At 38.5% G+C, this 12,448-nt stretch overlaps 1 protein-coding gene across 1 annotated transcript in view; it reads left to right on the top strand.

Annotated features, from left to right (window-relative positions):
• Positions 1-12,448, top strand: part of LOC114027883 (cytoplasmic dynein 1 light intermediate chain 2) — a 52,616-nt gene that overhangs the window by 15,024 nt on the left and 25,144 nt on the right. The window contains exons 5-6 of the mRNA XM_027842056.1: positions 1,566-1,735; positions 12,181-12,274. Coding sequence (XP_027697857.1) covers positions 1,566-1,735; positions 12,181-12,274 — 264 coding nt within the window. The remainder of the gene's footprint in view (positions 1-1,565; positions 1,736-12,180; positions 12,275-12,448) is intronic.

The raw sequence follows: 12,448 nt of genomic DNA, 5'->3' as shown, positions 1-12,448 counted from the left end.
CACTATTCGCAATGCTGTTCAGAGGGCTTCATCAATTTGGAAGTAGTTTACATTTGATCAGCCCCATAACTTCATGTGTACAGCAGTGTTCTTCAAATTAAACTATCCAAAGCTGATGCAATAATTGTGGTTGATAAGAGTTTGTCAGATTGGCATTTTTAAATCTTAAAAATCTGTCCCTTGAATAAGGAGTAGTATCTCTTTTGGGACTCTTTTGAAATTAGTTGTTTGATTTTATTTTCTCACTTTGTTGCTTCATGTGAAAAATGAAGGGATTGGACTAGATTATCTTTAATGTCCCTTCTCACTCTGGAGCCTATGACATTTGTGAAGGTAAAAGACTAGAGGCTTCTGTAGATCCGGATCTCTTTTTTTGTCGAGCATGGAAAGAAAGGGTGATTTGGCAACTTCTCTTTCTGGCACAAGAGGGAAGGAGTGTGGTGTAGTAGAAAGAGCATAGGGTTGGTGGTTGAGAGCTAGATTAGTTCTAGTTTGTGTTACTTTGGCTAAGGCAGTTCTCTTCCAGCCTTAGTTTTTCTGTACTGTGGGGGCTTTGAGCTGAATGATCTCTGATGTTTCTTCTAAGGCTAAAGTTTTATGATGTTGTGTACATCCTTTCCCCCCTTCCTTTGTTCCGTATTTAGATCAAGGAGTACTGAGCCTAAATAACGATGCTGTTTCCTGTCTGTGGCTGGTTAGTTCTTTTGGTTAAAGCACTGTGCTAATGAGGCTGAGATCATAGGTTTGATTCCCCACAACAACTATTTCAGAAAAGTCTACCCTTGTTTAATAAGCTGTCGTGGAAGAGAGAGTGGAGAATTCTGCACAACATTCTCTGTCTCTTTGGTTAAATTACTCGAAGGAATTGCTACATTTGTGACAGGACAGCTTATTATATGGTTACTGCAAATTACAAGGAACAGTACTTTAAATAATAGGCCTCAGTAGACCGTAGGATTTAGGGCTAGAAGGAGTCATTGTCCAGCCCTCTCAGTTGACAGGTGAGGAAGCTGGGTATTCTAAGCTAAGAGTTTTCCATCCTCATTATTTACATATAACAGGGATGATATATGGGCACGTTCAGCTCTGTTCTATAGTATGTAAATACCATAGCAGTTTAGAAGTGTTTTATTCTATTTCCTTGTATAGCAGACTTTATGTAGAACTTCTCACTGGTATGGCTTAAGTTTCAGGTGTTTTAGTAATTTTAAAGATTAACATACTTTTTAAGCAGTTTAATTATCCATGATATTTTGAAAGTCTGAACTATCTAAATTTGTCTTGAGATGCGTTGGCTTTTAAAGTACGTGTTATGGGAAACCACTAGGTAGTGTATTTTTAAGTATTCAGAAAGAGTTACAATGAGGATGTCTGGAAATGCCTGTGTTGCTCCAAAATGATAGAGTTCTAACCGGATTATTTAAAATTTGCAGTCTTCATTGACATCCTTTAATCTTCTTTGATTTTCTTGGGAGGTGGGAAGGAATGAAGGGGTGGTTTAATTTTCCAGGGCTTGCTACTTAAAGGCATCTAATATATTGTTAGAAATGTGTTGTCTTTTATAGTCATGAAGGATTTTCAAGAGTATGTGGAACCTGAGGAAGGCTATCAAGGCTCACCACAGAGGAGAGGACCTCTAGCTTCAGCACAAGATGGTGAAAATGTTACCTTGCCACTTGGAGACAACATGCTCACACATAATCTTGGGATCCCAGTCTTGGTAGTTTGCACAAAGGTGAGCCTGGCTAGATTAAAGTGTTACTTGCTTTTTATGGTTCTCCAGTGAAAACATGCTACCTGACAGTGGGTCCATTTTAATTTGGGACTTTGTATATAAGTAGATGAATTACTGTAAGTGGAAAAAGTACTGAGACAGAGCTAGGACCAATAACTAGAAGTTACAGAAAAGTGATTTTCAGTTTAATATAACAAAGAATTTCTTAACAGAGCTGTGGCAAACTAGAATGGACTGTTTCAGTAGCTGATGAGTTCCTTGTCACAAGAAGTGTGCAAATGACAGTTGGGTAGCCATTTGGGGGATGGGTTGTAGAGGTACTAGGGGTTGGACTAAATGACCTGGGAGTTCTGTGCCTTTGGGTTCTCACTTTGTCACTGACTAGCTCTGTGACATTAGTAATCCAGCTAACTTCTCTGAGCCTCGTTCCTCATTTTTAAAATAAAGCAGGCTTTTCCACTTTCACAGTAGAGTTGTTGTAAAGCACAGATGACGGAATTTGTTTGAAAGTTCTTTGTAAAATGCTACTCTACAAATGCACTATCTACTCTTGCTCAAGTTGATGTTACTAATGGAATGGAGTCCAGGAGTATTTTCACATATCCTTAGTGTAGTTCACCTGGTAGAAGGTAAATTCCTTAAGGGCAGGAACCACATCTTTTTTTTCTCCTCTATTTTTCTCTTTTAGTTCTAAACACAGTACTCACATGTGGCAGGTGTTTAAGAAATAGTTGTTGAATGGATGGATGAAATAATTCATTTTCATTCAGTGAATCATACCAATAACCTTGAACTAAAAACAGATTATTTGCACTTTAAAGTGACTGATCCGTCAAGCTTTTATTAAATGCCTTCTATGTCAGACACCTTGCTAGGGATACAAAGACAAATAAAATGAAACTTCTTCCCTCAAGGAGCTTACATTCTCTCCTGGGACATAACATGTACGCAAATAAGTATATACAAAATATATACAAGGTTTATTTTAAGAGAAAGAACACAAGGAAGTGGAGGGATCAGGAAAGCTTCAGGTAGAAGGTGGTGCTTGAGCTGAGTCTTGAAGGAAACAAGGAATTCTAAGAAGTGGAGTTGAGAGAAGGCGTTCCAGGGGTGGAGCTCATTCAGGGCAGAGGCACAGAGATGAGATGCAGTGCTGTGTGTGGGGAACAGTAAATCTGGGTTCAGCTGAACTGTCACATGCAGAAAGAAAAGAAATGTATTGTTTTGGGGTTTTTTGTTTTTTTTTGCTAGGGAGTGGAGTTAAGTGACTTGCCCAAGGTCACACAGCTGTTAAGTGTCAAGTGTCTGGGGCTAGATTTGAACTTAGGTCCTTCTGACTCCAGGACTGGTGCTCTATCTACTGCACTACCTAGCTGCCCCAAGCAAATAAATGTATGATAAGGCTTTTAAAGTCAGTTGGGGCCTGGTGTTAAAGGGCTTTAAATGTCGAAGGGAGGAGTTTTTATTTGATCTCAAAGTTATTAAGTAGCCACTGGAGTTTGACTAGAGGAGTAACAAGGCTCTGAAAGCTGTGTGAAGGACTGAATGCATAGGAAGGAAATGTGAGGCTGTAGACCAATTAGGAGGCTGTTGAAATAGTCCAGAGGCAATGGTGGCCTGATGTAGGATGTGGCCATGCAAGGAGAGAATTGGTCAATTGCAGGAGAGGTGGAGGTAAAAATGATAAGATTTAGCAACTCAATGGCTCTGTGACATGAGGAAGACTGAGGATTCTAGGAAGTCCAAGGTAATGAACCTTTAAAACTGGAAGCAGACCTAATGGTGTCTTTAACAGAAATGAGAGAAGTTTGGTAGAAGGCAGAGTTTTATGGGAAAGATAATGAGTTAAACTCACTGAGTTTAAGATGTTTATGGGGCTTCCAGTTTGACATTTCCAAGAGGTAGTTAATGATGTGAGAGTGGAGTTGAGGACAGAGTCTGAGGCTGGGTCTAAAGATCTAGGAGTTTTCTGCATAAAAATGATGATTGAGCATATAAGAGTTGATGAGGTCACCAGTGACAGAGCATAGAGAGAGAAGGGGAGGGGTCAGGACTAGGCCTGGGAAGATGACCATGGTTAGGGGCCATGATAATGAGTACAGAACTGTCAGAGGAGACTGAGGAATGGTCAGCTAGGTAGGAAGAAAACCGAAGCAGAAGGGAGTTACAGGAGGTCATTGTTGTGCAGTGTCATATGCTGCTGCAGAGAGGTCACGAATGATGAGGGACCGAGTACAGATCTTTGGATTCAGCAATTAGGGGATCATTAGTAGTTTTGGAGGGAGCTGTGTCGTTAGAGTATTGAGGTTGGGAGCTGGATTAGATTGCAAAGGATTGAGAGGTGATTGAGAGGAGAGGAAGTGGAGGCAGATAGTCATTTAGCAATAGGATCAAAGTGTTAGAGGGTAGGACCAGTTCTTTCTTTGGCTTCAGTTCTTTGCTGTCTTTGCAGGTAGCAAGCTATTGGATTTTAGTTTTGTGTGAGCAAAAGAAAGAGCCATGGAGTCAGGAGGCTTAGATTCAAGACCTAGCCTTTGATACTTACTTGCGTGTGTGATTGCGAACAATTCACTTTGTCTCTCTGATCCTCAGTTTCCTTATCTGTAAAATGGAGTTAATATTTGTACCATGGAGCTTCACAGGATTTTTTGTAAATAAAATATTTTGTAAACCTTAAAGTGCTTAAAAATGTGAGCCATTAGTAATATTAGTGGTAATAATAATACTCTGGAATATCTTAAGTTTTCAGTATGTTTATATTTGCAACTGAGAAAATAGGTCAGTTATAGAGTCAAAATTCCAATTTAACACAGGTGGATGGAACCTCAGTCTGAACCCTGTTCAAATTATGAATCGCATTTTACAATATCCCTGATAAGTGGTCATTGAGTCTTCTATTAAACTCCTATAGAATTTGGAATCTTTGTTTGGAGTATTCCATTCTACAGTTCTACAGTTGGGCAGTTCTGTTATTAGATATCTACATAATTTTAAACCCAACAGGAGTCGATTTAAGTATTGAAAATTATTTTTGTTTCTTTGCATGCAGTGGTTTATGCTGCTTGCTTGATTTACTTATGAGTCCTGGCAGACTTCATTTTATTCAGCAGATATTTTCCTAAAAAATCTTATGTAAATCAGATTCTGTTTTAAATATTTTAAATTCATCAAGGCAACTCCCCTTTAGAGAATCCCCATTTCAAATGAAGAATACTTTTATAATATGAAGTCCCCCGTTAATTTAACTGTTCAGTGTTAACACTCTTCTTCACTTCAACCTGTCTACACTCACTCCCTCCTTGAAGCTTCACTGTGGAATAACGGGGATCCCGAGGGCCTTGTCAAGAGTGCAAATTCTAGTGAACCCTGCCATGAGGGGATGGGTTCTAGTGCAGTCTGTGATGGACATGTGTCGTATAGGACATGTTATTTAAAAAACAACCTTGCTAAGATTTGAGATATTTATCACTGGGGTTGCTACAGAAAGTACAATTGTCCTTGACAGCTTTCAAAGAATATCTAAGCCAAGGGGGTATACTTTCACTACTGACAAATCACAGACCCGTTGAAGTGTTGTAAGTAATTCCATATTCATGTGACAAGCATCAGAAATTTTTTTAGCATCTACTTGATATAAGGCCTTGTGCCTATACTTAAACAGCTTAAAGTATAGCCAGGAAGATACAGCAGAAACACCAGTAACTTAATTGACAGATAGAAACAAGATGGTGTGAAAGGTGCAATGAAGGCAGAGTGTCCCTGCCTGGGAAAGATTCTTAGAACTTCAGTTCTGTCTGGCCTCTATCATCTAAAAGTGGAGTATAGAAAGTTATTCTGCTATTCTGCCTCCTTGAGGGTTCCAGTTCAGCAAGTTTAAGCTTGAGTATATTGGTCATTACTGAAACTCACATGAAATTGAGTAAGTATCCATGAATGTTTCATAGTGGTAGAATATGTCTTGTGTCTGTCTCCCTTACTACTATCTCTCTGACCTTGTAGCCCCCAAAAAACTTGAGTGAAGAAAAAACCTCTGCTAACAATAGTATATTATGAATTAAACAGAAACCAAACATAGAAGATACTCACCTTAAGGAAAAGAACACAAATTTTCAAACAAAATGAAATTATAATAGTCTGTGTCAATATGATACTTTTAGGTTTAAAATGAAAATTGATACATTTATTAGACTGTGAAATCATCATGTGTAGAATACTTAAGTGGGTTGTTGATCTTATGGATAGAAGTTTTCTTTTAGACACAGTTCAGATCAGAACTTTTAGAATCATGAAAGCTACTGCTGAGATCAAACCACATGGCTAAATTCTGACCCTATCTTAGTGAGCCAAGAGTCCATAGGCAGTGTGTTTGCGTAACTGGGCATCTGCTTGCATATTTGATAATAGACATTTCTTTCCAGAGGGGTGGAAGCTAAAACTTTAGAGGAGGAAGCAGCTGTTTCTTTTCCTCAGAATAATGATGTAGATACACAGTTGCTATCATGTGAAAGATCATATAATAGTACTAATAATATTATAATAGCATGTATAGCACTTTAAGGTTTGCAGAGAGCCTCAGAAATATGTCATCCTCACAGGAACCCTGGGAGTAGGAACTTTTATTATCTACATTTTATGGACAGGTGAGGAAACTGAAACAGATGGAGGTTAAGTAACATGTCAAGGTCACACCTAGTGTCTGTGGCTGGAATGAGCTCAGATCTTCTGACTCCAAATCCAGGGGGTCTTTCTTTTTTTTTTGTTTTTGGTGAGGTGATCGGGGTTAAGTGATTTGCCCAGGATCACATAGCTAGTAAATGTCAAGTGTCTGAGGCTGGATTTGAATTTGGGTCCTTCTGACTCCAAGGCCAGAGCTCTATTCACTGCACCACCTAGCTGCCCTCAGGGAGGAAAGGGGCCAGAGCAAAAAGAGTCGTGGTGATTGGCGACTCCCTGCTGAGAGGCCCAGAGGTGGCTCCATTTTATTTGGAAACAGCAACAGAGAGTCAAACTATAATGCAGAATGTGATTGACTAGTCTAACTGATGATGGGTGCTTCCCACTTCTGGTCATTTAAATGGTCACAAGTGACACTTCCAGAAGGGATCTGGAAAACATTGCTAAGGGTTATGAAGTCTTCAGTGAGGGACTGAAGGCCTTAGTCTGATTGAAATTTTTATTATTGCTGTTGACCAAAAAGTAACACTTCAGAGGAGAGAAGCAGATATGGGAAGCTGCTGGTTAATAACTGGGTGTCTTATTATATAATATAAGGGGAACACAGGATTAAAATAGATGGACCATGGTTAAAAATACAAGAATGCTGGGCTCTTGGGTAGGGATGGAATGTACAAGGACTGGTAAAAATGTGTTTGCCTGGAGAAATTTGCAAAACTAATTCTGTGGACTTTAAATCGAAAAGAAAGGACCAAGGAGAAAACTGCCTTCATATGTCTACCAAGTTAAATGTCAGTGAAAGTAGCTAGGATATGAGAACAGCAGTAGTGACCCCCCAAAGTTCCCAGAAAGTGATCCAAGAAAAAGAGCCAGCCCTAAAGCCTGTGGCTTCTGATGTCCATACAAATGCACAAAGTATGAATAACAAGTAGGGTGATGGAGAAATACTAATACAGGAAAGCAAATTTTTGCCTTATAGGAGTCCTTGAAACTAGGTGAGATGGGACCGTGGTTGGGCTATGGCTCTGAAAAAGTCTACATTATTGAGAGTTAATGGGTAAAGGAGAATGGTGGAATAACCTGATATGTTAAGAAAAATCCAGGGGAGCATAATGGAGGGGATTTGGGTTAAGATTAAGGAGGCAGTCATGTCTGCAGACTATAAACCAATCATCATGTGTTTATTAAGTGCCTACCATTCAAGCATGGTGCTAAGGCATTGGGGATGCAAAGACAAAAAACAAAGTTGCTACCCTCAAGAAGCTGACATTCCACTTGGGGGAAACAACATGTATTTATAAATAAATGCAAAATATATCTGAAGTAAGTACAAGGCAGTGTTAATAGATGGGAGAGTTCAAGAAAGATCCATGTAGGAAATGGCACTTTAGCTGAATTTTGAAGGAAATTAGGAATTTTTTAGAAATATTTTTACTCGTTCTTCTTTGTTTTTACATTGCATTCTTTCCCAAACATATTCCTCTCCTTCCCTGCTCAGCAAACCATTCATTGTAACAAAAATTAAAAAAGGAAGGTAAAAGATGGCTCATCAAAAGCAAGGTACACAAGTAGGATGACTGATGATTGATGAAATATGTTCCACACGTCTTCTGCAAAGAAGATGCATTTTCTCAACTGCATTCTGGGTATTATGGGGAATGGAGGAGAGAGACAGCATCTGCAGAGGCTCAGAGATAGGAAGGAGAATGTTATATACGAGGGGCACCAAATAGTCCAGTTTGTCCAGAGCAGTGGTGTCAGAGTCTTGGCCTACAGGCTACAAGCCTCCAGCAGAACTCCTGAGTGCCTCAGAACCAGATTCAGTTGTAATTGGGAAATGTTTAACAAAAGAGATACAAATTCAATGCAATGTAGATAATGTTAATTTGTGGTTTTCTAAGTAAATGTGCAGCTGCAGCTCTCTGGAACGTTTCTATTTGAATTTTACACTACAGGTCTAGAGCATAGAGTACATGAGATGAAGTACTGTCCACTATATGGGAAGGTTGGCTAGAGTCTAATTGTAAAGGGCTTTAGATGCCTGAAAAGTTTATAGTTTTTCCTAGTGGCAGAACAGAGTCAGCAGAGCTTTGGAATTAGAAGAGTGACCTAATCAGACCTGTGCTTTAGAAATATCACTCTAGCAACTGTGTGGAGGATATATTGAAGATGGGAAGAGACTGGAGGCTGGGAGAACAGTTAAGGAGGCTTTAGCAATAAATAGTCCAGGTGGGACAGCTAGGTGGCACAGTCGATAGAGCTCCAGCCTTGGAGTCAGGAGGACTTGAGTTCAAATCTGGCCTCAGACACTTGACACTAGCTGTGTGTCCCTGGGCAAGTCACTTAATCCCAATTGCCTCACCAAAAAGCAAATAAAGAAATAAATAGTCCAGAGGAGAAGTGATGAAGAACTCAACTGTAGTGGTTGGTGTCTAGGTGAATCAAGAGATCTAGCTGGAAACGTCTAGGCAGCTAGTTGATGATATAGGAATGACACTCAAAGAGAAACATTCGGGATTACATAAATATTATCTGAAAATAATCTCAGAGAGATGATAATTTAACCCAGGGAAGCTGGTAAATTCCTCAAGAGAGGATTTTTTAGAAAGAAGAGGGCCCACAACGGAGCCCTGGAGTGCACACAGAGTTAAGGCACAGGACATAGATAATGAGCCAGCAAAGAAAACTGAGAAGAAGCAATCAGGATGTGAACCAAGAGAGAACAGTGTCATGAAAACCTAGACAGGAAAGTGTACCCAAGAGGAGAGGGTGATCTGCAGTGTCAGATGCTGAAGACAGTTCAAGGAATATGATTGAAAAAAGGACAGTGGATTTGGCAGTAAGATAATTGGGAATTTTGTAGAAAGTAGTTTAAGTTGAGTAAAGAATTTCGAAGCCAAATTTTAAGAACACTTAGAGGAAATAGATGAAGAGTTGGAAAACACATCATCACCCTGGTACCAAGAGGCGTGTTACAATAATGATAGGAGACTTCTGTTATGTGGATATCTGTTAGAATATCCTTTCTCCTTAAAGCACAGTAGCTGACTTACTATAATAATAATTTCCTACTCCTAAAAAGATAGGAAGCAACTAAAGGAACTGTTATATTAGACCTGGTTTCCATCAATAAATAAAAACTGGTTGCTGAAATAGAAATCGTGGGAAGCTTGGGAGAAGGTGACCACTCTATCAGAATTTGTATCAGGTTTGGAAGATAGAGCATAGTTTGACATTGCACTATAGATTTTGGGAAAGCAAATTTCAGATATTTCAGAGGTGATAAGTAGGAGTCATCAGACTAAAATTTCGTGGGGAAAGTAATCCCAGGAACTCCAACATAAAAGGTTGTTAGCTAAGGAAACTGATGTGGATGTACACTAAAGTCATTGACCAACTTAGAATTTTTTAAAGACTGGAGAAATTGGAAGCAAGAGTAGGTAATAGGATTTATGCCATAGTTGAGTAGAGTATCTAAGAATAGTGTTAGGTGTGCAAAAACTCAGGTGGGACAGTGTTAACAGATAATGAAAATGAGGCCCACATGCTTTACCCTTAATTTACTTCTGTATTCTCTGCCAAGGAACATGATCTTTGCTCTGGAGAGGATAAAACAAAATGGTAGGTAGGAAGGATAGATTTCAAAGTATATAGATTTCAAAGGGTCTGAGGAATTCCATGACCTGAAGTTCTACAGCCCAGGAAGGATGAAAATTGCATGAGAATTAAGTTCTAAAGATCTGAAAAGAAACAATTCTGATTAAGAAGAAAAGGACAGCTTGTCTAAAGATACCAATATGGAGCTCATTGACCAGCTTGGGTTTTTAAAAAGCATATACAGAAAATGGAGATAAGGGTAAAAGATGAATATAAAATCATAGTATACTCCTGTGAGAATAGGGTCAAAACCATACCTGGTATGGTGGAATATACCTATAGTCCTTGCTACTGAGAGTCTGAGACTAGTGGATTTCTTGAAGTTGGTAGTTCTGAGCTACAACGGGCATCCAGGCTAAGTTCAGCGTTCTTGTGGCAAGCTCCCAAGATGAGCTGGAGCAGGTCAGGGAGCTGATGATAGGGGGGTTGGATATGTGAGTCTCTCACTTCACTTCTGGCCTAGGAAGGACTTCCTAACAAAATGGTGCCCAAGTAGAATAATTGCCTTGATTAGCTTGGGTCTCCTTTCACTAGTAGGCAAAACCTGGTTGACTTTGTGCAATGACTCTTTTCAGGCACAAGTTGAATGACACTCAAAGCTAAAGTTAAGTAAAATTAGAAATACTAATTCTTTACTTTATAATGCTTTACAAATTCATGCTTTTATCCTGGTAACTCTTTTCACTGGTGTAGTTCATAATCCCCTCCATGCATTGGACAATTGCATGAGTTCTAGCTGTCAAAAAATTCATTCTTTAGTGATGAGTATCTCCATACTTAACTTGATTGGTGCCCAGACAGAAAATACAAAGTCTATTGCCATCCATTACTCAAAACCTTTCCAACATAGTAGAACCCTCCAGATCTTTGAGTCTTTGAGAATCCTAGATCAAGATCGTAGCATGATAGGATATTAGAGGAAAATTTTAATGGAAGACCATTGGAAATAATACTAATTAAATATATTTGTACTTAATACTTCCTTTGTGTAATGTGATGAAAATTTGAATGTTCAAAAAATAGTTTGATTGGGGGAGGGGGAGAAATCTGTTCCTTAAAAGTACAAAAGACGTTCTCCTTCTTTGGTAATAGCAGAAGTAGAAAAACTCTGTAAAAGTCAATCTTAAAAAACAATAACAACAACAAAACTCCCAGTATTCTTGGATTTAAAGAAGGAACAGGAGAAACTAAACAAAGAAAAAAAGGAAATATAAAATGTCAGAAATAATCTGCCATCAGGACATTAATAACTTTGATGTGTACCTTTGAGAATGTATTTTTATTTAAAATTAGTGTGAATTGTATAGTTTTAAATTTGTAATTTTAAAGTTTTAAAGGAATTTTAAAATAAAAATACATACACACATATATACACAGTATGCCTGTCTGTGTGTGTGTGTAATAAAGGCATAAGCATTTATTAAGAGCTTATTACACTAAGTGCTGGGCCTGCAAATATTCTTATGTTGGCGGGGAAGGGACAGTTCTTTTAAGGCTCTCAGAACATGTAAGCTTAGCTTTTTGCAAGAGATTGGTTTTAGCTATGGAATCTTTGACTTCCTAAAAGTAGCGTTTATGATGCAATAGTTGAAGAAAAAAAAACACCCACCATTATATCAGTTCTTTCATTGTGTCAGTTCACTTTAAGGATGAGATTGTAGGGTCACCCATTTATGTAAGAGAACTCAGAAATCATCTAGCTCAGCCTACTCTTTTAATCTAGTTTGGTTCTTTGTGGATAGCAAGCTTTTTAGTGATGTAAATATTTTTTGTCAGCAGCTAGTCAATGATATGACAAGGAAATAGAATTTGAAATGTATTATTCTGATGAATGTTAGTAAGAATCAGCTGACCCAGCAGTTCTCAGAGTGTGGTCCAGGTACTTCTGGGGCTCCTGAGACTCTTTTAAAGAGACCATGAGGTCAAAACCTTTTTCACAATAATACTAAGATATTTTAATTATGTAGTATGGTAAATATAAATTGCTATAACCTGCATAAACAAAAGGATTGGGGAGGAATTCCTCAATAATTTGTAAGAGTGTAAGGGGGTCCTGAGACCATAAAACTAGAGAACTGCTCTTTTAACCCTTTGCTTTCATTGTTTTCTTCTAGTGTGATGCAGTGAGCGTCCTAGAAAAGGAACATGACTATCGAGAAGAGCACTTTGATTTCATTCAGTCGCACATCCGTAAATTCTGCTTACAATGTATCCTCACTTAAGGTGGTGTCATTTTTGCTATTTCCTCTTTTTTCTTCTTTAAGATGGCCCTTCAAAATTGCACAACTTGAAATAGCATAAGGTTAAATGTTTTTGTCGCATAATTTGCAAAATGATTGCTGATCTTCATTGGTAGAGAGAATTTCCTCATCAGGACTCTTC

Source organism: Vombatus ursinus, unplaced genomic scaffold (assembly GCF_900497805.2).
Source record: "Vombatus ursinus unplaced genomic scaffold, bare-nosed wombat genome assembly UNPS02014864.1, whole genome shotgun sequence".
Lineage (NCBI taxonomy): Eukaryota > Metazoa > Chordata > Mammalia > Diprotodontia > Vombatidae > Vombatus > Vombatus ursinus.
The sequence above is the reverse complement of the archived record's forward strand: the minus strand, read 5'-3'. Positions and strand labels throughout refer to the sequence as shown.